General features: G+C 30.2%; 3 protein-coding genes across 7 annotated transcripts; 1 reads left to right on the top strand and 2 right to left on the bottom strand.

The window, feature by feature from the left end:
* Window positions 1–1,820: 1,820 nt before the first annotated feature.
* Window positions 1,821–9,992, top strand: STK (K-box region and MADS-box transcription factor family protein). The gene is made up of 9 exons (XM_022052430.2): window positions 1,821–2,019; window positions 3,262–3,528; window positions 5,497–5,578; window positions 7,904–7,965; window positions 8,055–8,154; window positions 8,284–8,325; window positions 8,404–8,445; window positions 8,958–9,103; window positions 9,784–9,992. The coding sequence occupies exons 2-9, from the start codon at window positions 3,347–3,349 to the stop codon at window positions 9,785–9,787; spliced, it is 660 nt and encodes a 219-aa protein (XP_021908122.1). The 5' UTR covers window positions 1,821–2,019; window positions 3,262–3,346; the 3' UTR covers window positions 9,788–9,992.
* Window positions 9,993–10,124: 132 nt separating this feature from the next.
* Window positions 10,125–16,094, bottom strand: LOC110822342 (immune-associated nucleotide-binding protein 9-like). 5 transcript variants are annotated; one of them, XM_022052460.2, is made up of 6 exons: window positions 15,964–16,094; window positions 14,938–15,188; window positions 14,488–14,765; window positions 13,342–13,512; window positions 13,126–13,260; window positions 10,125–10,454 (listed from the first exon to the last, which is right to left on the bottom strand). In XM_022052460.2, the coding sequence occupies exons 2-6, from the start codon at window positions 15,167–15,169 to the stop codon at window positions 10,278–10,280; spliced, it is 993 nt and encodes a 330-aa protein (XP_021908152.1). In that variant the 5' UTR covers window positions 15,170–15,188; window positions 15,964–16,094; the 3' UTR covers window positions 10,125–10,277. The 5 variants fall into 5 exon arrangements, with proteins under 5 accessions (XP_021908152.1, XP_021908135.1, XP_021908145.1 ...); XM_022052443.2 differs by having other exon boundaries at window positions 15,949–16,068; XM_022052453.2 differs by lacking the exon at window positions 15,964–16,094 and adding an exon at window positions 15,806–15,942.
* A 1,507-nt stretch (window positions 16,095–17,601) lies between these two features.
* Window positions 17,602–21,616, bottom strand: LOC110822372 (putative methylesterase 14, chloroplastic). Its single transcript, XM_022052477.2, has 5 exons — window positions 21,065–21,616; window positions 19,421–19,660; window positions 19,134–19,277; window positions 18,764–18,898; window positions 17,602–18,120 (listed from the first exon to the last, which is right to left on the bottom strand). The coding sequence occupies exons 1-5, from the start codon at window positions 21,308–21,310 to the stop codon at window positions 17,848–17,850; spliced, it is 1,038 nt and encodes a 345-aa protein (XP_021908169.1). The 5' UTR covers window positions 21,311–21,616; the 3' UTR covers window positions 17,602–17,847.
* Window positions 21,617–22,979: the final 1,363 nt, after the last annotated feature.

Below are 22,979 nucleotides of genomic sequence, written 5' to 3'. Positions count from 1 at the left end.
GTAGTGTAATTAAACAACTTAAAATAACTCTTTACTTATTTACTCAGTCTTAATCCTTTTTTTTTTTTTTTTCTTATAATTTTATTTACTGAAATCCATTTGAATGTAGAGAAGAACAGCCACCAAGGAGGCTTGCATAATATATAGAGAGAGCTAATTTGTATTTTTAATTAATTAATCAATCAATTAAGAGAGCTAATTTGTATTTTTAATTAATTAATCAATCAATTAAGAATATCCTCCCCATGTTTACATATATTTATTAAATCTTATCTTAATCTGATTAACTAAAGATAACTTGTATATGCTAAAACTTGGGAATTTGAAATATTAATTAGCGTATAAATTTTTTTTTTTTTTAAAAAAAAAAAGTAGAGCTGAAAATGTTCAACCACCCAATAAGTATATATATATATATACACATATATATATATATATTCTCCACTGAGGACGTAAAGTTGAATTGGAGAAGATGGGTGGTTGATTCTTGTAACACCATCTTTAACAACCAATAACGTCCGTCAAAATTTTACTTTTTTATCTTTAGTTTAACATTTTCTAAACTTAATCAACTATAATATTATTTATTTTGACTTCATTTACTTATATATAAATTTATATAATTCAAAACCAAAAAATAATAATAATAAAGAAGTTAGATTTTTTTTTTCTTTAGCTTATGAGATATGTAATAAAGTGTGTTTTATTTTTATACACATACATATATATATATATATATTTTTTTTAATCAAAAATTACAAAATTCTTATTTTCTATTATTCTACCCAATCACGGCAAACATATTGTAAGGTAAAATATATATACAACACATAATATTTACTCTTAAGCTATTTAAAGAATTACATAATTTAAGCTGTAAAAAAGCTAAAACCACAGAAAAAAGAAAGTGTACTTTTACATTTAATTGAATTAATTTACATGTCCAAAATCTAGTCCTAACACAAGCGAGCGCAAAAAGAAAAAATTAAAAATCTTCAACATGCAATATATTGAATGAAAAATACATACACTCTATTTACTAGTTAACAAGTAAACAATAATTATAACATAAGTTTTTAATAAAAACACACAATTTAATTTGAACTCACAAACTAAATTTACAGAAAAATAAAACTATCTAAAAGTTAATTAATTAGATAATAAATTATCAAATTAATTCTTATAATTTGACATTTATTAAAAATTAGTTCGTAAAATTTCTTTAATTACAGTTTAGTTCATGATGTTATGTATTTATTTTAAATGTTTTGTTTCTTGTTATTAATTAATTTAATTGGTTAAATTCATTATTTTAATATATTTTAAAAGGGTTAAATATAGTCTTTTTTTTTTTTTTTGTAAGAAAACAAAAGAAATTTTAACATTTAAAATAAATAGAAAATATCAAAATTGTACAAGTATCAAATTTTAGAAAATAATTTAATAATATAATATATATATATATATATGTTAATTGGAGGGAAGAAAGAGGAAAAGGCGCGCAATGAGAGAGAGAGAGAGAGAGAAGAGATTCTCTGAAAGGGGCAATTCGGTCAAGGAAAAATAATAATAATAATAATAATAAAGAAAAAAATGAAGATTGCAGTAAATGGTGCGAATTTGCATCTGCAAAGCAGTTTAATTTAGCTAAAACGACAACGTCTTCTATTAGATTTTGGCAACCAGCAATTCCCACGTCATTTTCTTCCTCCGCACAACTGGACCCTCTCTCTCCCTCCACACCTTCATCTTTTTCTCTTTTACTTTTCTCTCACACTCTTGTACTCTCTCTCTCTCTCTCTAGTAGAGTCATAGTTAGATATTTATGTATATAGGTTATATTGAATATATATATGTCAAGTTGGACAAAGACAGAAGGAGCTATAAATAGGATACAAGTGATTTCATACAAGGCAATGTTTTTATAAGGGTTTTTTTTTTCTCTTTGGGATTCGATAATCTTTCCGAAAGCTGATCATCGACTTCCCGGAGTTACTCACCCACCTCAAAACGACGCAGGTCTGTCTGTTTTTCAAACCCTTTTTTTAAGAAATTTTTTTCTCTCAGTTTCTTCTTATAATAACACACACACACACACATATATATTTATATGTATATTTGAGCATATGAGAGAGAATTAGGGCATGGTTTCTGATCATCCAGTGTTAGATCTGTTTTCAGATAAAAGGATCTCTCGTGTTTTTATTTTTTCTAATTTTTTTTCCGGTTTTAATTTCTTTTACTGCTTTAACGATTGTCAGTACCCAATGTTAGAAAAATTTCTTGCTTCTTTCAATTTTTATTTTAATCTCTTTCTACTTAACTTAATTACTTATTAATCTTCTTTTTCCCCTTATGATTTCCCTGAAAAAGCTGGTTCCTTTTTTTTATGTATAATACATATATTCTCGTTCGCATTTTTTTGGGAGGGCGGTTTGGATTTGGAGAAAGTTTATTTATAATAGGTAGTCATAATTTATCTGAGATCATGATCTAGGTCAAAGTAAGAACTCAAAGCTAAAATATATACATATACATACGTATAATACGTTGCAGTCGATATATATATATGTATCTTATGTGGTGCAATGTCCTTTAACTAAGAAAGACGAAGAGGGATGGGTAGGGAGGGTAAAAATGGTTTTCATGCAGCTATTAATGGCGATACATATTATATACAGTACCTCTGAAACCTTATTCAACATTCTACCATTTTAGAGTTGTGAGTTTGAATTTTTTTGCAGACACTAGGTTATGGGATTTATTTATACATATTTAATATCTAATATTTAATTTTTAATAATTTTCTTTTAGTTTCACCTTCCATTCTGTATATCTGCTTTGTATCCATTAAAAGGATCAGTACTCAAACCACTCCTCTCTTCATTCACCCTCTCTACATCAAAACCTTTCTTACTTTTCTCTGTCTGCAGATTTATAAAGTCATTTAATTTTTATTATAGCTTTCAAGTGTATAAATATATGTATCTGTATATGCAAACCCGTAACAGATCTGTTCTTTCTCTCTTTTTCTATCTTGAAAGATGTTTAAGAACCTTTCTCCTCCGCAGAAATTATATCTTGTTTCTGGGTTTTTTTCTCTTCTTTCAAAAAATGTCACATAAAACAGATGATTTAGTAAAATTTTGCATAAAACAACGAAGTTGAACATTAAATTTCTCAAAACTAACTTACTATCATAATTAATTAACATTCAAGCAAGAAAGATATATAATGAAAGGTGATGGGTTTTCTTTACAGGTTGGTGCAGAAATATAAAGAGGATATATATATATATATATATATATATCGGTGCTTGGACCATATAAGAGAAAAATAAGATCAAATGGGTAGAGGAAAGATAGAAATCAAGCGGATAGAAAACACGACGAATCGCCAAGTCACCTTCTGCAAGAGAAGAAATGGATTGCTGAAGAAAGCTTATGAGCTGTCTGTTCTGTGCGACGCTGAAGTTGCTCTCATCGTCTTCTCAAGTCGTGGTCGGCTCTACGAGTACTCGAATAACAAGTAAAGATTCATTTTCCATTATTCTTTTCTTAAGATTTTTTATCTCTTCTAATTTCCATTTTAATGCTCAAATACATTTTTTCGTCCTTAATAATAATATTATCATGTAGTAAATTTAAATTTGATGTTTTGTGTTCTGATTTTTTTTAATTTGAGATCATGTGTTTTTATTTTAACAACTCATTATTTTTAAACGTTAGTTAAACCCACTATCTAACAGAGTGTTAAAAGATAATTTAACATACTAGTTAATTAATTTAACTCACATTTGAATTCTGAAATTATTAAAAAAAAAAATTATAAACTCTTTAGTTACAGAACTTCAAAACATAAGAAGTAAATTTTGAATTTATTATTATTATTATCTTTATTGAGAGTTTAACTGTAAGTAAAAGTTGCTAATTAGGTTGATGAATTATCTGGGGTTTGGTATTTCTAGAGGTAGAGGGCTGCAGCTTTTTCCATTTATGACAAGATACAACCTTGAATTCTTCTCGTTAAAACTGATATAAGAGAAGATTTAACAGGAAAACGAGGTTTTGGACGTATATATATATATATACACACACACATACATATATATCATCCAAAAGAAGAAAAATTATTAACAGAAAAAAAAAAAAGTAAGACAAGTTTTCTTCTGTGTTTTTGGTTTTAAGGTTAACTAGCCCGCCTCTAGTATGATTCAGTAGGACACTAATACACATGCTCTGAGAAAAAAAAAAAAAAAAAAAAAAAAGGCATAACTATTACATATGTATATATATGCATACACCTACACATTAGTTATTGTAGTACGGAACCAGTGTTCAATGTATATTGCTAGACGGATCACACACGTGTTTCTGTGTGTGTGTGTGTGTGTGTGCATATATATAGTCGCGTGTAAATCTAAAATCAAGGAGATAATTTATTAGAAAAAGTCAAGGTGATATTTGTCATATATACTTTTACATTAACATTTAATTAAATAGAATTAATTAACGTTATAAATCATATTTGCAGAGGATGAAAATCAAATATAATAGAGTTTACATATACAAAACCTATTTGCTGATCAGGATAAAAAATATAATTATACTTTTTACGTACATGGCAATAGAAACAAACAATCAGTAATAATCAAGAACTTGAGTAGTCAGGCTATATATACATAGATATTTATAGATATATAGATAAAGAGAGAGAGAGAGGGAGAGTTTCATGAAAATAGGTAAGACAACCAGTTACCAGTTCTTTCACAATTCAAATTCATATTTAAGACTCTTAATTTGAATACCATTTTTACATCAGTTTAGTGAAAAGAAGGGGCCACTTCACTTGAGTTGTTTCAGAGTTGCTGTTTGGAAATTCCCTCATATATATAAATAGGTGTATGCATGTGTGTATATATATATATATATATATGGGTGTTTAGAGATATATATGTATAGATGTGGGGCAATTTAAAAACAATAAACTGATTTTGTTTTTGAGGACGGAGTCTCTGATTCTTTCCTCTTTCATTGTTTATAACATCCCAGGCTTCATGCTCTTTCTATTTCTATTTTCAGCTTTCAGTGCTTCTTCTTGTCTTTTTCTGGTGACAAGAATTCTAATTTGAATATTCATTGTATTCCATTTTTAATTTTCTTTTTCGTTTAGGGTTTCTTTTTAGAAAGAAGTTACTGTACAAGTATTACTGTAACTGAGTAGGTGTTTTTGCCTCTCCAACGGTCAATTTACAGACACACACAAAACCTAATAAGTAGTTAAAAGTGTTTTGAAGATAAATTAATAAATTCCAAACTCATTTCAAGTTTTTCATTAAAACAAATATAAAGTGTACTACTGGATGGTTAAAAAATTGTGACTCACCAAACCAACTCAAATTCATTAAGTCCGTCGTGGTTCTAAAACAGAAAACAATTAATTACAAATTACCATGTTAATTTAAACCACTTATTATTGTTTTGTGTGTTTGTGTAGCATAAGATCAACAATAGACCGGTATAAAAAGGCATGTTCTGATAGCTCAGCTACAACTTCTGTTACAGAAATTAATGCTCAGGTAATTTTTTTTTTCTATATATATATATATATATCTTTATTACAAATTTCTAAGTCACTTTCTTTATTCATTTTATTTTTGTAGCTGAATTTTTTTATTTTTACATTAACATTCATTTGAAAAAAGAAAACAAAGTTAAAATCTTGTTAAGCTAGAAGCTAATGTTTATAAAAGTCTGCAAGCCTCATTAAGATAGTAAAAAGCTAGTCCAAAAGAAATTGAACATCACGTAGGCAAACCATAAGAGAGGTCTCAACTTTAAACTAGAAGACATAATAGATTTCGAGTTGATATAGTGTAGAATTAATAAAAAAAAAAAAAAAAAAGCATCAACTGCAAAAGTAAAAAAGAAACGATCAAAATATCATTTATCCTAAATCCTAAATATAAACTCTGAAATATTATTATAGATACTAAAAAATTCTAAACACATGAAAAATATCATAAACCCTCCAATTTTTCTAATATGATTGTCCTTCAATTCGATTAAATAAAAAAAAAAAAAAGAGACAAATGCATATACTATTAGTAAAGCATAATAGGTAGAGTGTGGAATAGTCCTCATTATTACCTTGTACCTTTCGTTGAATATTTTGCTAGTCTTAAGAGGTAAATAGTACCAAATAGAATTTGTTTGTGATATAAAAGTATTATACTCTCGATATAGATATAACTGTAACGAAAGAATAAAAATATAATTTAGATAGATAATATGATTGCATCTAACTTTGTCCTTGGTACTTAACACACTACCCAAAAAAAAAAATTCAAAGAAACAAGTAAGTGTGTGTATAATAAGCACTAAACAACTAGATTATGCAAACAAAAAAATGTTAGATGAATTCTTGTAAACCATGGCACTAAGTCAACGACCCTTCCTCATCTTTACTAATACATTAACCATGAAACTCATATCTTTATTGAAGTTACGAGAAGAAATGGTTCTTATCTTTTCAGCTTCATTTGCTATGGAGTTAAAAATATGGTTGTATTTTCAAGAAAACTTGCCTATTACAAATCAAAAAACAACTACATTAAGTTTTTTTTTTTTTTTTTATATTTAGATTTAGAAAACACGTAGAGTTAAGAAATGCCATTATAAATACTACTTGAAGGAAAGCTAATAATTTTAGTATATGAAGATATTGACAACCATATCTTTTGAAAAGCTATACATGATACTACTATTTTGCTCCCTTAATGCCCAAGAATACTTAAAAGACCAATTTTTTTTTAAAAAAATTGAATTTGATATATCTAACTAGAGATCGGATCCAAAAAAAAACGTAGAGAATTATCAATCTAGCAAACAAGTGCCAAGTTCCAAGAGGGAGATTACTAGTTCATTGATTGAATTGAGCACATGTTATACTCCAGCATGAGTAATTTAATTCACTAGACTAATTTTAATATGGTTTAAATCTTAAATTTTATCTATAAAAGTAAAATTTGACTTAAAAATCATTTCATTTCTTACTAATCACAAACACTAAATTACCGTATAAAAAAAATCACTTTATTATAAATAGGTGGTCTATATCTATAACATATGAAAATAAAGATTTTACTTATGATGAAGAGCATCATAAAATTCACTACCAAGAAAATATTTTACCCATATAAGTTAAGAATTCTTGCAAGAGAGGCAAAAATGATTAATAGTTCTATTGACTTCCTTGTCTGGAAGAACATACATTTGGGATCTATCTCATGCATTGACCGTGATGCAAGTAATTAAAATTAGCATTTTATCCATGAAAAGGTGTCAGCAAAAGAAATCTATTTCAATTAGTACAGAAGCATTCTGTACATTTGTGCATCAATGGAGGGTTCAATGTGGTATAAATTAGAGCCAATGACTATCCCTCCTTCATATCAATTTATTACCTATAAGTATGTGCAGGATAATCACCTCGAGAGCTTCCATGAGGGGTGACTATTAATCCACATCCCAAACAAAAAGCTCTTGTTCTTCAAATCTATGCAAATTCTTGCAAGACACATAGTCCCAAGAGTCTCATCTTGGTTCGTAGATAGATTTTAGGTAAGATTTTTAACATAAAGATAAACCACCCTAATTATACGTTTAAGCTTGTAAATATATACTAATTAAAAATATGTGTGCGACTTAACTTTCTATGAAAAAATAAAGCCCACAAGTTATACGAACTAAGTATCATTAACTTAGAAAGAAAAACTAAAACAAATAAAGCATACCCAGCCGTTGTCTTGTTCGCATCATGTTTTTCTCTCTTCAAATCCAGAAAATTTAATAGTCTATTCAATTCAAGTTAATTGATCATCATCTAACTTTTCTAAATGCAGTACTATCAGCAAGAATCAGCAAAGCTGCGGCAACAAATTCAAATGCTACAGAACTCTAATAGGTAAAATAGAAATGGAACGTTACATATATACTTAACAGTATTACAGTTTTGCTCTAAATATTTAATTAAATTGAAAAATAAAATTGTAGGCATTTGATGGGGGATTCGCTGAGTGCTTTAAGCGTGAAGGAGCTAAAACAACTGGAGAATAGGCTTGAACGCGGCATTACCCGGATCAGGTCTAAGAAGGTGAATCTGGAAAATTATATATATATATATATATATGCAACTCTTTCCTTTTTCTTTATTTAAATACTGATTTATTATTATTATTATTTAATTTTCTTTGTTTGTTTTGGTTTCTTTTGACTGCAACAGCATGAAATGTTGCTAGCTGAAATCGAATACTTACAGAAAAGGGTGTGCTTTCTTTTCTCAGTAGATTATTTCTTAATTAATTAACAAATTTAATTGCTATAATTAAATTTTCTGGTGTAGGAGATTGAGCTGGAAAATGAAAGCGTGTGTCTTCGGACTAAGGTATTGGGTTTATTTTTAAGTGAAATAGTTTAATATTCTCATTTTATATAAACCTTTTAAAACTATCTTTATGTATCTAAATTTCCTAACAAAAACAAATTTAAATTCACAACTACAAAAACAAAAGTCAAAATATTATAAGATAAAATTCATCCATATCTTTAATTCTAAAATTATAAATTTAATTTTTTTAAAAAAAAAAATTCAACATTGTAAAAGTAAATTACAAAAATATTTAATTTGAATTGTGCATGAGATTGACTTGAAATCATAATACTATTCTCATTCAATTGTTTCTATTCCATTTATAGGCTCATTTTTATTTATTGAAGTGACATTTTTATATTTAAAAATGGAAAAAAATCAACCCATATAATAAGATTAAATCACATAAAATAAAATTAAAATTGTAAGATGTTTCTAGTGCAGTATATATATATATATATATATATATATATATATAATAGAAATGAATATAAGTAGTGATGTAAATGTGGAGATTTAATTTTCAGATAGCAGAAGTGGAGAGATCACTCCAAGTAAACATGGTTACAGGGCCAGAGCTGAATGCAATCCAGGCATTAGCTTCTCGCAACTTCTTTATTGAGAACGAAACTACCTACTCACACGGCCCTGACAAGAAGATTCTCCATCTTGGGTGTGTATCTCATTACTATACAAACCCTATAAAATATATAATATGCATATACATTCCCTATACTTACATTCGTATAATTTCTTGTTAATTGCATTCTATTTTTTAATTGAGTTTCTTACTTTACACATGTTTTGAAGGGTAAATTATCATTTATAAATCTCAATATTAAGATTTTTTTTTTTTTTTTTTTTTTTTAAAATTTTTTGTAATTTAATGAATATTTTACTAAGAAAAATATTGGATGAACAATGTGAAATTTTAATCATATATCTTTGTGCAAAGGTCAATCTAGAAACATCGTCATCATGACCTATATACACGTTCTTTTATTGTTTTTTCAGAAAATTATATACACATATATGTATATATATAAATCACTTAGAAGATGATAGAAATATTTCTCAAGGAACAAGAGTATTCTTGACGTACGCTTTTATATATATATATATATATATATATATGTATTATATTCTTGGTATGCATGTGTATCTAGAATTTTATGATTTCTTAGCTAAACGATTTAAATTATATAAAAAAAAAAGGAACAGTATAAAATACTCGTGCGTATACATCTATATATATATATATACATGTATACTCGTGTCTTTCTTCTACACGGGATTAAGCATGATAAGCACTTACCAACTTCTCCTTCGTTTACTAATGGGTATGCTACGCAGGTAACTCGTTGGAGACGGACGAGTCTGCCGATTGCCCCTCAAGATATATATATATATATATATATAGACTAAATATCCATTTGATTTGATTTCGAGAACATGTATGATGTTGATGTTTTACGTTTATCAGCTGCCATCATAATTATTACTAGAAAAATGTTATACTCTTATTACATTATTATATTTTCCATTGGTTTTACTTTTATCAACTGAAATTATAATTTCTATTACTATTATTACAATTACTTTAAAAAATTTTACAGTCATCTCAATCTCACAATTAAATCAGTTTTTTCAAACACAAGGCATTATATATATATATATATATATATGCATGCATATTATATGGTTAAATAAATACATCATGTTTGAATGGTTGAAACTTAAATGTAGCATAAAATCACACGGGACAGGAATAAGGGAAGGAATAACGAGTCAAAAGGAGGCAAATGGTTCTTACATGACTTCACCCGTAACCCCATTAACAATACATGTCACAGAATAACACATTTGCCATGGAATTGTTCACGGAGCTCCTTCGTCTCCTTCTGAGATTTCTCAAGATCCCTCCTGAGCTTCTGAATTTCATCATCTGCTCTCAATCTTGCAGCTTGTTCCTCCCCCAGTTTTTGCTTGAGGTCAATAGCTGTTTCTTTGAGCTTTGATTCCAGCTACAGAACAAAAGTATTTTGAATTTGGAAACAAGCTCAAATGAATGTCCAAAAACTTTTCGCATTGTATAGTTTCTAAATCAAAATCACTTGCATGCTTAATTTTTATAGCAAAATTATTTATTAAGTTCAAGACATGAGAAAATACAATCTCGGAGGATAAGACAGTGACCTAAAGCCCAAGTCTTAAGGCTAAAACATCAAATCAGTCAGAACCCAAAAGTCAGTTATCTTTTTGCCCCTCATCTGCCCTCCACCCCAAAAAATCAAGGATCCAAATACAAAATCCCTCCCAAAACAACACGGGTTATCATCTCCCACTCTGAGGCGGGTAAGGGGGATAAATAAATCATGGAAACTGGAGACAGCCTGCTAGAGGCTTTTGCGAGCAGCGGAGTTTCTGGCAAAATCTCATACATTCTGTGACTACCATGAATATTTGTGGTCACCTTGTGCCACGGAGAATAAGATTCCTATGGATAATGCCAAAGTCATTTAACAAATAGGGATCCTAGGATACTAGATTTCATATGCCCAAGCCATCGTTCGTTCTAGAAATACAATGCATTTCCGACCTCACCAAGAGATCAGTAGAAACCTCTCTAGTAAAAACCCACGAGAACTTTCACACAATCCTCTCCAAAATTCTGATTACCCCCACGGTGATTTCAAGCAAAGATAAGTACTGCCAAAGAAATAACCTCCTTTCTAGCACTTAGGTCTTTTGAAAACTCTATTGACAACATCATCGCAAAATGGTACTGACCTAGAGGTTCCTCCAATGGAACACTTAAGTCAATAATTGGCAACGTGACCTAGTACAGCATATAACCTCTATTGCCAAAGAATATGTTTTTATTAATGTGACTCTACTGCCAATGAAAATAACCTCCTTTCTAGCACTAAAGTCTTTTAAAAACTCTATTGACAACCTCATCCCAAAATGGTACTGACCTAGAGGTTACCCTCCAAAGGAACACCTAAGTCAATAATTGGCAACGATAACCTAGTACACCATAACCTCTACCAAATCCTCGATAATATAATCCTCCACATTAATCCCCATGAAACCACCCTTAATTAGGTAGATAGAAAGGCTCAAAATGATAACAAAATTTTGAATAAGGGTGAATGCATTCTTAACCAACCTCTCACAATAAAAATTAATATAGAATGATTTGCAAACTGGAGGCGAGACACTTCCACAATATCCTTTCCTACAACAAGTCCCTTGACCAAACCTCTCTCTGACCTCCATAACAGTACCTGACTTAGTACATTGACCACCAAACTAAAGAGAAAAGAAGCATCATGACTTACCATTAACAATTACTGCAAAGGATACTGACAATAAGCATCCATAAATCCATCTTCTCCGTCTATTCCTAAACCATTTTCTAATCATCACTCTTGAAAAATTTCCAATTTATTCTATCATAAGCTTTCTTCAAACCTAATTTTAAAACTAACCTTCGCTTTGGATTTCTTAACATATTCCACCACTTCATTAGCGATAAGAAATTGCATCCAGGATTTGCCAGCTGCCCATAAAAGCATCTTAACTTAAAGAAATCATATGAACCCAAACCCTTGCATAATCCTGAAGATTGTACCTTAATAATGTGATCTTCTACACGCTAGTCATTCAACTTAAAGCAGAACAATCATATACCTTCTTAGATTTTCTTTTTTAGGCAGTAAGGTGATGAAAGTCAAATTTATGCTCTTACTAACATTCCCATTCAGATAGAATTCCTCAAAAACCTTCATCACAGCCACCCTAACAAAATCCAAGACATTTGGAAGAGCTACAGAAACTCAAATGCTAAATCTTTTTAATATTTACTGTTTCTTTGAGCTTCTACTCCATCCAAAGAACAAAAGCGTTTCTAATATGAAACTAAACTCCCAATAAATCTCCAAATATTTTCACATTTTATGAGTTCCAAATCAGAATCACTTGCACGCTCACATCTATTTATTCATCAAAATATCCTGTCAAACACCCTCCCACATGAAAAATGTATATAGCTCCAAAATGACAGGCCTAGACCTGTATTGTACGCTAACTTTTCAAGGAAAATAATTGTTAAGCAAAATGGCTAGTCTGGTGATGATCGTGATAATTGCAGAACAAACCAATGAAAACATTATCCAAGAAACTACAAAATTTCACGCATGACGCCAAAATTCATCAGATCCTGACATATATTTGCAATGCTCCAGATTAGCTGCCCAGAACTCAGGGAAACCCATGAGTAAGAACTCAAGAAAATGCATGAACCTAGTACAAGATACTAAAAAGGAGACACTAGCAGTTTCTTTAGTAAGTGCTATCAGACATAACAAAAGCTGGGCCCCTTCTTTTGCATCAACATTATTTAAGAATAAAATTTATCAAAACCTACTATAAAATTGTCTCAAATTTTACGCCTAAGGCACTATCACCGCCAGCACTTCTAATCTCGAGCACAAATGCAGGAAACTGAACATGCTTTGATACTAAACACTAACAAGGCCTCAAAGGTTCTAGTGCTTATGTGCCTGATGTAGATTTGCATTTGATAGAAACATAATTCGGACAAAATAAAATACAGATTTATGATGTCTAACACAAATGTAAAAATCAACACGTAGACAGATGTAAAACCAAAGTGGCATAAAATAGTACCATGTCCGTGATCCGCTTGAGCTGTTCTTCATATGATCTCTGCATCTGCTCCTTCAACTCAGATATTTTTTGCTCGGAATACCCCTTCAGAGAACCAACCTCCACTTGTTGATCATGTAGTTTCCTAGCCCCTTTCTATCAATAGTTAAATGTCAAAATGTAAGGATATGTTTAGAGTAAAAGATGCAGCAGAAGTCGTACCATATTGAGACTCACCTTCAATTCGACAAATAACTCATCATCATGTGTGTACGGTTGTCCATCATTCTGCGCTATGACCACATTAACCAGAGAAAGCAGTTGTTGAACCTGTTCCTCTCTCTTAGCTTCATCTTTAGTCTTGTTATCAAAAAGCACCAGACGATTTTTACACAGGACAAGGATTTCCTAAAAGTTGGTGTTAACTGAGAAAAATTAGTATCCTACATCTCTGCCATTAAAATATTTTATAAAGAAACTAGCAGTCTAAAGATTTAAGAATGTAATGCTGATGCATCCATCAAAACACAATGTTGTACTCTTAAGTCTTCCATTTCTAGATACCCAAGAAGTTAGCTGAAGAAAAAGTTAGCAACACCAATAAGACTAATAGGTTTTGAAGTTTCAAGTGCACCATTTAAGTCCACTAAACTGCTTTTATACAAACGACGTTATTACCATTTGAGGCACCTCAAAACCTAGACATTCCAGAAGGCAGAGCAGAAACTCCCACTGAAAATTCTTGCACAGTGATATTACTCCATTTCTTTGAGATAAAAAGTATGAAGTGTATATTAACAAGATATCAAAAACGGGGATACTGCCCATGTACAAAGATTTACAAAAGGGTTAAAATGTCAATGATATTTTCCAAATCTACCTCCCTAATAATGTCATGATCTAACAAAATGGTCCCAAAATAATGTATTCATCTATTTCTTAATCTACTTAACCCATTCTAGCATTTCTCTCTTTCCAAAGAACCCAAAAAACAGTCAATAGAATCAAATTAGCTATATTTCTTTTTGTGCTTAGGCCTTCCCACGCCCAAATTTCCTCACATACACTGACATTACTCCATGAGGAACAAATATTACAGTCTCATTTAAAACATATGCATAACAAATGGAAAAATAAATTGTTGGAGACAGATAGATGCAGGGAACTAACACACTGGAAAGGACATCATCATTTTCAAATGCATTATTCAAACTTTCCAGTCCAGTTACATAGATTGGACTTTAGAGATTTCTCTCATCCTAGAAAAAGCAAAATAATATCACATACAACAAAGTAAAAACTTTAACAAGAAAAAATTGCATTTTCTTCTTATGACTAAGTAACCAGACCAATGATTTGTAACAAACCATTATGGAAATTAACCTTTAAAGGCTCTGGGCATTTACGACCTAAGTAATCATCCAAAGTCTCCTCATTATCTTCAAGGTCATCGCCCCCAGTGAAGATAACAATCATGTAGTCAAAAATTTTTCTCCCAAACAAAGTCTCTAAGCTACGAAGTGCAGCTTCTTCTTCTTGTGAAAATCGGCTCCTCACTGAAAAAACTACCAGGACTGCATGGATGCCACCCTTGGCCAAAGCAATACATTTGATTATTTCTCCGCCAATAAATTCAGACTCCGCAGAAAAATCAAATAAACCTGTGATTCCTTGCACAATTAGTCTTTGATGCTGGCGAAGTTTTTTCTTAAGAATTAATACTGGCAAACTAAAAGTTAGGTACTGAAAGGAATTAGCTAATCATGCCAAACTTTTAAATGCAACATGTCAAGAAAACATGTAAAGAACACAAGTTTGCCTTGATGAACATACCAGGAGTGTCAATTACATTAATAACTTGACCATTCTTTAATTCAGTACTTTGCATTTCGCAAGTACCAGTAACACCAGAAGAGCTGGCTTTCGACTTGAAAACCCTTCCTCCAAGAATGCTATTGCCAGTTGCACTTTTCCCGTTGCCAGTACGTCCAACTAGAACCAGTGTCTTTACCCCATCATATGTGGATGGAAACTCCCAATCCTCATCCATTGCACTTCCACCCATTATGCAATATCAGAACCACCTGTACTAGGGCCAAATAAATATACAGATACTGTTAGATGATCATGGTCTTAGAAATTTAAGGTCTGTTTGGGAGAGAAAAGAGAAGAGGAACAGAGTAAGGGAAACAAAAGTTACTTCATGGTTCCACCAAAGCAATAATTATGACAAAATATATTGAATGGAAATGAATCAGTTGGAAAAAAATCAAATTGCTCATTTTCTTTCCTTCCTTGCTTCTTTTTCCCTTCAGATACATAGTACTATATTAAAAGAAAACTTAATGGCATCCACTATCATGATCATGCAGTTACCATCATCACCATCCTCATAGTAATGAGAAATCAACCGACAGGAAAATATATGAAGCAGCTTATATAATCATGTCAATACCCACCACCGGCATTATAAAATTGTCATCATCATCATCATAATAATCAAAACACAAAATCAAGGTATAGCCAAAGAAGTCAGTGCAATCATAAGAAATAAATTAACCAACAACTCGTGAAATATGTCAAGGAATTTGATCTTCAATCTACATGAAGTTGACGTTAAGAAGTCCCAACAGAGACTAAAAAAAGGAACTAAGCTAATAATACGAATTCACCAGGAGAAGGAGAACCGTCAGCGTCCTACTTTTTTCTCAGCGACTAAGCAGAGAGAGAGAGAGAGAGGCAAATAAAGCGACTAAATCAGATGCGTGAAGATAAATTCCCTAAACCAGAAGAGAAGAAAGCAAAAACAGAGAATACGGTGGCGAAAAGTGGATGAAGGAATACCTGAAGATTACTTACTTGAAACTAGAGAGTGAGAATACAAAGAGGAAGGGTCAAACTGATTGTTTCGATTGTTTTCCTAGTCTTGAAGGTGACGATCGAGTTATCTGGGCCCTTGATCTGGCGCACTAATATATCCGACGGTAAGAGTATTTGAAAGGTTTTTTTTTTTTTTTTTTTTTTTAAAGAGGCGAAAAATACCATTTAAAAAAATAAAAAAATAAAATTTATTAATTTATAACTAATCTAAATGAAGATAATTTAATCTTTATAATAATTTAATGTTAAATTAAATTTTTATAATAATTTAATAATATATTAATAAATTAAAATTTTAAATTTTTCCAATTAAATATTATAAACTAGTCATTATTAATTTATAATCTATTCATAAACTCACAACATTTACCTTATTAATGAAATTTAAATTTATAATATTAAAAAAAATATATATAAAAATTTTTAATTACCAAACCACTATCTTAATAATCACCTTCATTGTTGACCGATAAATTCAAATTATTTTATTGATTTGGAACATTAATTATACTTATATATGCTTATAAAATCTATTAGTAATTTTTCTTAAATCTACTAGTTAGTTTCTTAAATTATAGAAGCTGCACAGTAAATATTGAAACATTTAAACATTTTGAATATTAATAATAAATATTATGATTTGACAGAAAAAAATTAATAAAATAAATAATGAAAATTTAAATTATGTACTTTTTATTTAGTTTTAAAAAGTAAAATAATTATTTATATAATACGAATTAATTTATACAAAACGTAATCATATCAATTATAAAATCGTGCAAAAAACATTTGTTAATTAAAAAAGCTAGAGACAGAATCAACCCATCAATTAACAAATAAGCTTTCACCCCGTGTAAATGTAGTATTTTTCACAGAGCACGGATTAATATTATAATGCCTATTTGATTTTTCTAAGTATAATTTTAATGTAGCTTTTCGTGTTTCATTGGATAATCATTTGATGATTACTTTACATTAGTATAATTTTAATTTAACTATTAACGTTTGATTAGATAATTAGTGATGGTCACTTTCGAATTTGATAATTTACGTCAAATAAAATATATAAATTCAATAAAATTAATAAAAATTATTTTAATATTATGACCAAATTTTGAACTATTTATAAATTTATTTTAAATTATTTTAATTTTTTTATATTATTTTATTAACCGAGTTTAAATTTATAATGAATGCATCTTTTTTTTTAAAAAAAATAAAAAAAGTCTGTTAGTTTTTTGAGTCAGAAAAATATTTGTTAATTATAAAAAATAATTTGTACTAAAAAAATAAAACCAATTTACAATAAAAACAATTTAGTATTTATTTACAATTATTACCACTACAAAATATATTTTCTGCCTTTAACTATCAGAAAATTGATTTAATTGAGAAAATTTAGCCAAAAAATATATTTACTGATAAAATAAAAAAACATAATAGTCTAATACATGTTAAAAAACAGAGCACAAAGTTCAATTTCTTAATAAAAAATTTAGAATTTCAATAAAAAAAAAAAAAAAAAGAAAATCATTTTTCATGATCAAATTACATCATGAAACCAAATAGGCAACTAAGTTCCATCACAATAAAATTAAAGTCTTCAGCTTGAGAAGATTTCAGTAAAAATGTTCAATGGATACTTTCCTTAACAAGTTTCCTCTCTATATCAAAGTTTGCACTACACATATGGACCTACAGGATCTACATACAGTAATTAACAATCAAAGAGTAAACTATGAAGCATTTCAAGAAAAGAACTACATTTTCCTTTTTCCTTTTTTTTCTTTGTTCAATAACTCAAAAACAAATAAGTTAGGTATAAATATTAAAAAAATATATATATTTTTATAGTGTGAACTTTTACGGAATTTGAGCAATTTCCAATAATATCTTATGAAGCGACTGCGGCTTTGAAAAGAAAGGGCAATGGTCGCTCCCTTTGATCTTGAAGACTCCTTCAGGAGGATTCTCCCTCACTAGCTTTTCTTGGATGTCTGAGGAAAGAGCACGATCATCCAGCGTTTGAATGTAGAACCGCCTACCCGTTCCATACTTTTCTAACGACAATGAAAGCTTCTCCATGATAGGACCCAGTGGAGTCGGTCGCATGGAAACCACTGCCAAAGCAACATCCTGGAGTGAACCAATTCCATTGTGTTATAACTAGTCAAAGTCACACTGTCAAATAATTGGTTATTACTAGTTAATAAAAAAATTTACGCTGATGGCTATACATTAACATATTCCTTCAACTACGAGTCCCTCATGCTAAATAGAAGGATTAAGTAAATACCTTATGTCCCTTCTCTTAAAATTTAATCAATAAAATTGGTCAGTAGCAAAAATTTTGACTACTAAATCTTCGACTCTGATAATATACGGAATAATCGACTATAACTAGTTATATAAGAAACGTAGCCCGATAGAAAAGAAACTAATTCAACTTTCACAAGCTAGCATAATCCAGACAACAGCTTGTTCATGTGAAACAACAATGAGAAATGACAAAAGCGTTTGCTGAATGCGACAAATTTGCATCCAAAGACATGAATTAAACAAATACAAGTTAGTCATCATATAAAGATAAATTATTACGAGAACTTCACAGTGTATCTGGTCATCTTTCTTTTCTTTTCCTTGGAAAAAGTTGATGGGGGAATTTTTCTTCACATTATTAGGGATAAAGCATCGAGTGCACGCAGAGAATGTCTAAGAGTCAGTATAAGATACAGGAAATATGACCAAGCAATAAATATTTCACATTGTATCCACATACCTTTGTTGGTGATTGATTGAAATATAAAGCTTTAATTTGCTGTTTCTCAAACATGAATGCTGTTGCTGGTTTGTCTTTTCCGTTCCCATAAACTAAAAACTGAGATTCTTGCAGAAAACGCTCAGCAGAACCAAGCTGCATGAATAACCAAGTTCAGGCAAAAGAATCAGACAAAAGATCAAACATCATCCAGAAGAAAGAGATCCACTAGAAAATGAAACTACCAAAACGTTTTTGTTGGGAGCTTGAAATCGAATAATTTTCTCTATATCTTCAGGTCAAAATTCTAACTTCTATCTATGTTATAACTGAATCATTGAAATCAAATAATTTTTTCTTGACAATCAGATGGTAAACCTTGGTAACACACCTCTTCAGCAAAGACATCGAAAGGCCTCTGGCCATTGGACACCATTGTCGCACAAATGAAAATTGCTTTCGAAATCTTTTCCGGGAAATGCTCCAGTGCATAAGAAATGCATGCACCTCCAGTACTGTGACCAACCAAAATAACCTGCAAAAATATCCTTACAACATGATACTTTACTTGATATAGTTTATGCACATAATATGTCTCATATCTTATTCGCCACTTCGTTTGCTAAGGATAAAATGGAACATTGAATGAATTAGACTTATATTGAAATCTCCTCTGACCTTTTCATCCTCGGGAAGCTTTTCTAAGTAATCAATCAACGGTTTTGAATACTCTGCCAAAGTAGTAACTCCATTTGGGTCTGTCGGACTGATACCAGATCCTGTGAGGTCTAATGCAGTAGGAAGCATTCCAGCTTCCTCCAACAGAGCAATAGTTTTGTACCAACACCATGCTCCAAATCCTTCTCCGTGTAACAAAACAAACTTCTTCACTTTGATATTCTCCAAGAAATCCGGCACCTGGTAAGGTATCCATAATCAATTTATCGAAACACACTACTGGGTCACTCTATTCATGGCAAGAGAAGGAAAAAAGGAGTCTAAGAACAAAAATACTAACTTAAAAGAGATGGTACTAAAAATGAAAAATAAATTATTAAGGTAACATACTGCATATTCCAATCTACGGATCCAGGAGCAGCTTACAACACATGATAAGTCAAGGAAAAAATAAGAAGGATGTAAAGAGTTGGACGGATAAAAAGATGTCACAGTAAACCGTGACATGTACAGCGGAAAGATTTCAGAAGTTGCCATTGTCGAGGCCTTACAAACAGGTCTTTTGTCATGCTATGGAAGATGATGGCCTGTAAGCCAACAGAAGAAGAAGGTAAAGTAAGAATTGGACTAAGTCTCACTGGTCTCAAGAGAAGAGACAGCCTTCTTAATTGGTGCACAGCTCCCTAATTGACAGCATGAGTCTCCAAGACCTTTTTCAGGAAGTTATACCTTAAGACACTGTTCCAATACACGAGACGAAATAGACAAACAACTATGCTTTATGCAAAACTTGAAAAATTCCCTTCTTGAAACAATTTTAGTGCAAAAGAAGAGTTTGGCCTGAGTTACACATGCCACAAGATTACAATTCAAAACCTAGCAATCCTAATCGAGTTTTTTCTGACTGGTTTTCTCAGAGGCTGATGCCAACTATATTATATGCGTGATCAATAACACAAATATGCCTACACCCAAGTGAAAACAACCAGATGAACATGAAGTGATTCTTGAACCTAAAGGGTGATCATAGCATGTCATGTCTATCCAATTGTGAGTGCTTCTGGATGAAAGCTAGGTAGAATATGCAACTATGGAAACAGGGAATTTTTTTCTAGAGAAAAATTCTCCCATCTACAGCAACCGCAATCTCATGCTAGAAGAGCTAGTTAGCTGCCAATCACTTCTATCTTACAGGCTTAAAGCATACAACAAAATATATACTATATATATTCTTGATTCACCAGCATAAAATTTACTTTAAAGCATGTACTTGAATTAAAACATATACTTAAATCGAAAGCTCCATCCTCATCCAGATCCACTTTTGAGCTTGCAATGATAAATAATGGTAGTAGTGATAAAAGAATCCCCTTTTAAAATCTCTCCTTTTCCCAACATCAACTTTTTCGTAATTTGACTAATGATTACCGTTTTGCTTGAGTTCATAATTAAAAAATTGTTCACTTTTTGCTAATATCTTAGACTTAAAGACCTTAATTATCATAGCCCCAACTTTCCATCAAAGATCCAACGATCCAAAACGAGTAATCACAGCATGATTGCACGAAAAAGATAAAAAATAATTTAATAAATACTTAAATTACCAAACACCGGTCCCCCGGAAATCTGAATTGAAATTCCAACCTGTTTTCCATTCGAAAATGGATCAGACAAATTGCGTCTTCTCGAGCTGGTCGACCCGATTCGCCGAGACATGGATCCGTCGAACCTCTGGGACAATTGGTGCTGGTGAAGCGCCATTGACAGTGCTTGTCTGTGCAATAACTCTTCGTCTGCAAGCAACTTCCTCTGTGACCGACCCATCCTCTTGCTTCTCGATCCAGGTTCTTTGCTGTCTTTCTTCGTCATGCAAATAAAACGATTACCCATCACTCCAAATCTCTCCCCGGCGAAAACCCAGAAATCTTTTTGCTGAATAGGTGGGAAATTCGAGAGATTTTTTCCCCGGAAATTTTGTCTTCTCTCGAGAATTTAGAATGAGATTCGTTGAAAGAAAAAAGAAAGAAGGTAGATGACTTTTTGTATAAATCCAAACCTGACAAATAAAAAAAATCAAAACGAGTAAATTAATTAAACTCCTTTCTCAGCTGAACTACTGAACTGAACTTGCATTTATTGACTCTTCATTTCTTTCCTTCTCTCCCTTCAAGTTTCAACTCTAAACTACCTCCTCCAAGTCAAACTACCGTCCCATGCCATTTATAGCGTGGGCCCGTTAACCGTTGATGTGAAGCTACTGAAATACAGCCGTTGGATTTTACATTAGCGAAATCTTAACCAGTAACCTTCCCAGCCGGTAAACCGTAAACCATAAACCAGTCTAACTTGCTCATGTCCAAACACTGTTCTTGACCAGTAAACTTAACTAACCACCGTCTCTGCTCTATTTCCCGTTATTTATCATATAGTAATAATATGAATTTTTTCATTAATTATTTATTCATTTGATTTTTTTTTTTTTTTTGGTGTTTATTGGCATCACATGATTAGAGCCAACTAGTAGAAAATAAAAATGATTGAACAAATATTATAACGAATGTTAGTACATCGTAATCAACATGATATAATAATAATTTAATTAAATATTAGGACAAAAAATATTATAACTTTTAAAAATATATTTTTGAAATGTCATTACGAATTCATATTAATTATTATTGTATAATTATTTAATGACATCATGCTATAAAAAGATGAATGATTATTTTATAAATAAAAAATTATTGTATGTATTTTTTAAAATATATCTATTTTAAAATGTTATAATTTTGTCTTATTGCGCATCATATATTATTCTTTACGGAAATTCACATCATAATAAATGCATAAGGGCAAGAAATAAAATTAGCAACTATAAAAAAAAATTCATTATTTTTAAATCATGAATCAGGATTATAATTTTAACAAAATAATTATGGTTCAATCAACTTAATATTACAATAAATATTTATTATACAATAATTATTACATTACACATTACCCACATCGAATATCAAGAGTGTGATTAATTCATTCACATTACCATAAACCTCAACTTACCATCTGTTTATCTCATAATAAATAGTATAACTTTAATGTATGTTATTTTACGAACGTGAAAAATTGTGTTTATTTCAATTTTCAATGTTAACAAATAATATTTAACTGGTAAATTTTAGAATAAATTTTTAAACCACAAAATTGGTGGTATTTAACGGACATTCTATTTATTTATAGTCATATTCCTATCTAATTTAATTAATTCTATATGTGTCGTGACAATTAAAAATTTATTAAATTAATGTGATAATGTAAATAATAATTATTTATTTTATTAAATATAAACTTTTAATTTAATTATGTATAATAATTATTTATTTAAATATAAATATAATTATATTGATAAATATAATATATAAAAATAAATTAATAATTTAACTAAAAATACAATCTTACTATAATATAATTCTAATAAAAATATATAATTAATATATATTAATATACTATTATACAAGCATAAAAAAATTTTGTAATTATAATTATGTTGTCATTACCGGTC

Source organism: Carica papaya, chromosome 1 (genome assembly GCF_054855325.1).
Source record: "Carica papaya isolate Zhongbai chromosome 1, ASM5485532v1, whole genome shotgun sequence".
Lineage (NCBI taxonomy): Eukaryota > Viridiplantae > Streptophyta > Magnoliopsida > Brassicales > Caricaceae > Carica > Carica papaya.
This window is presented reverse-complemented; position numbering and strand designations above follow the sequence as displayed.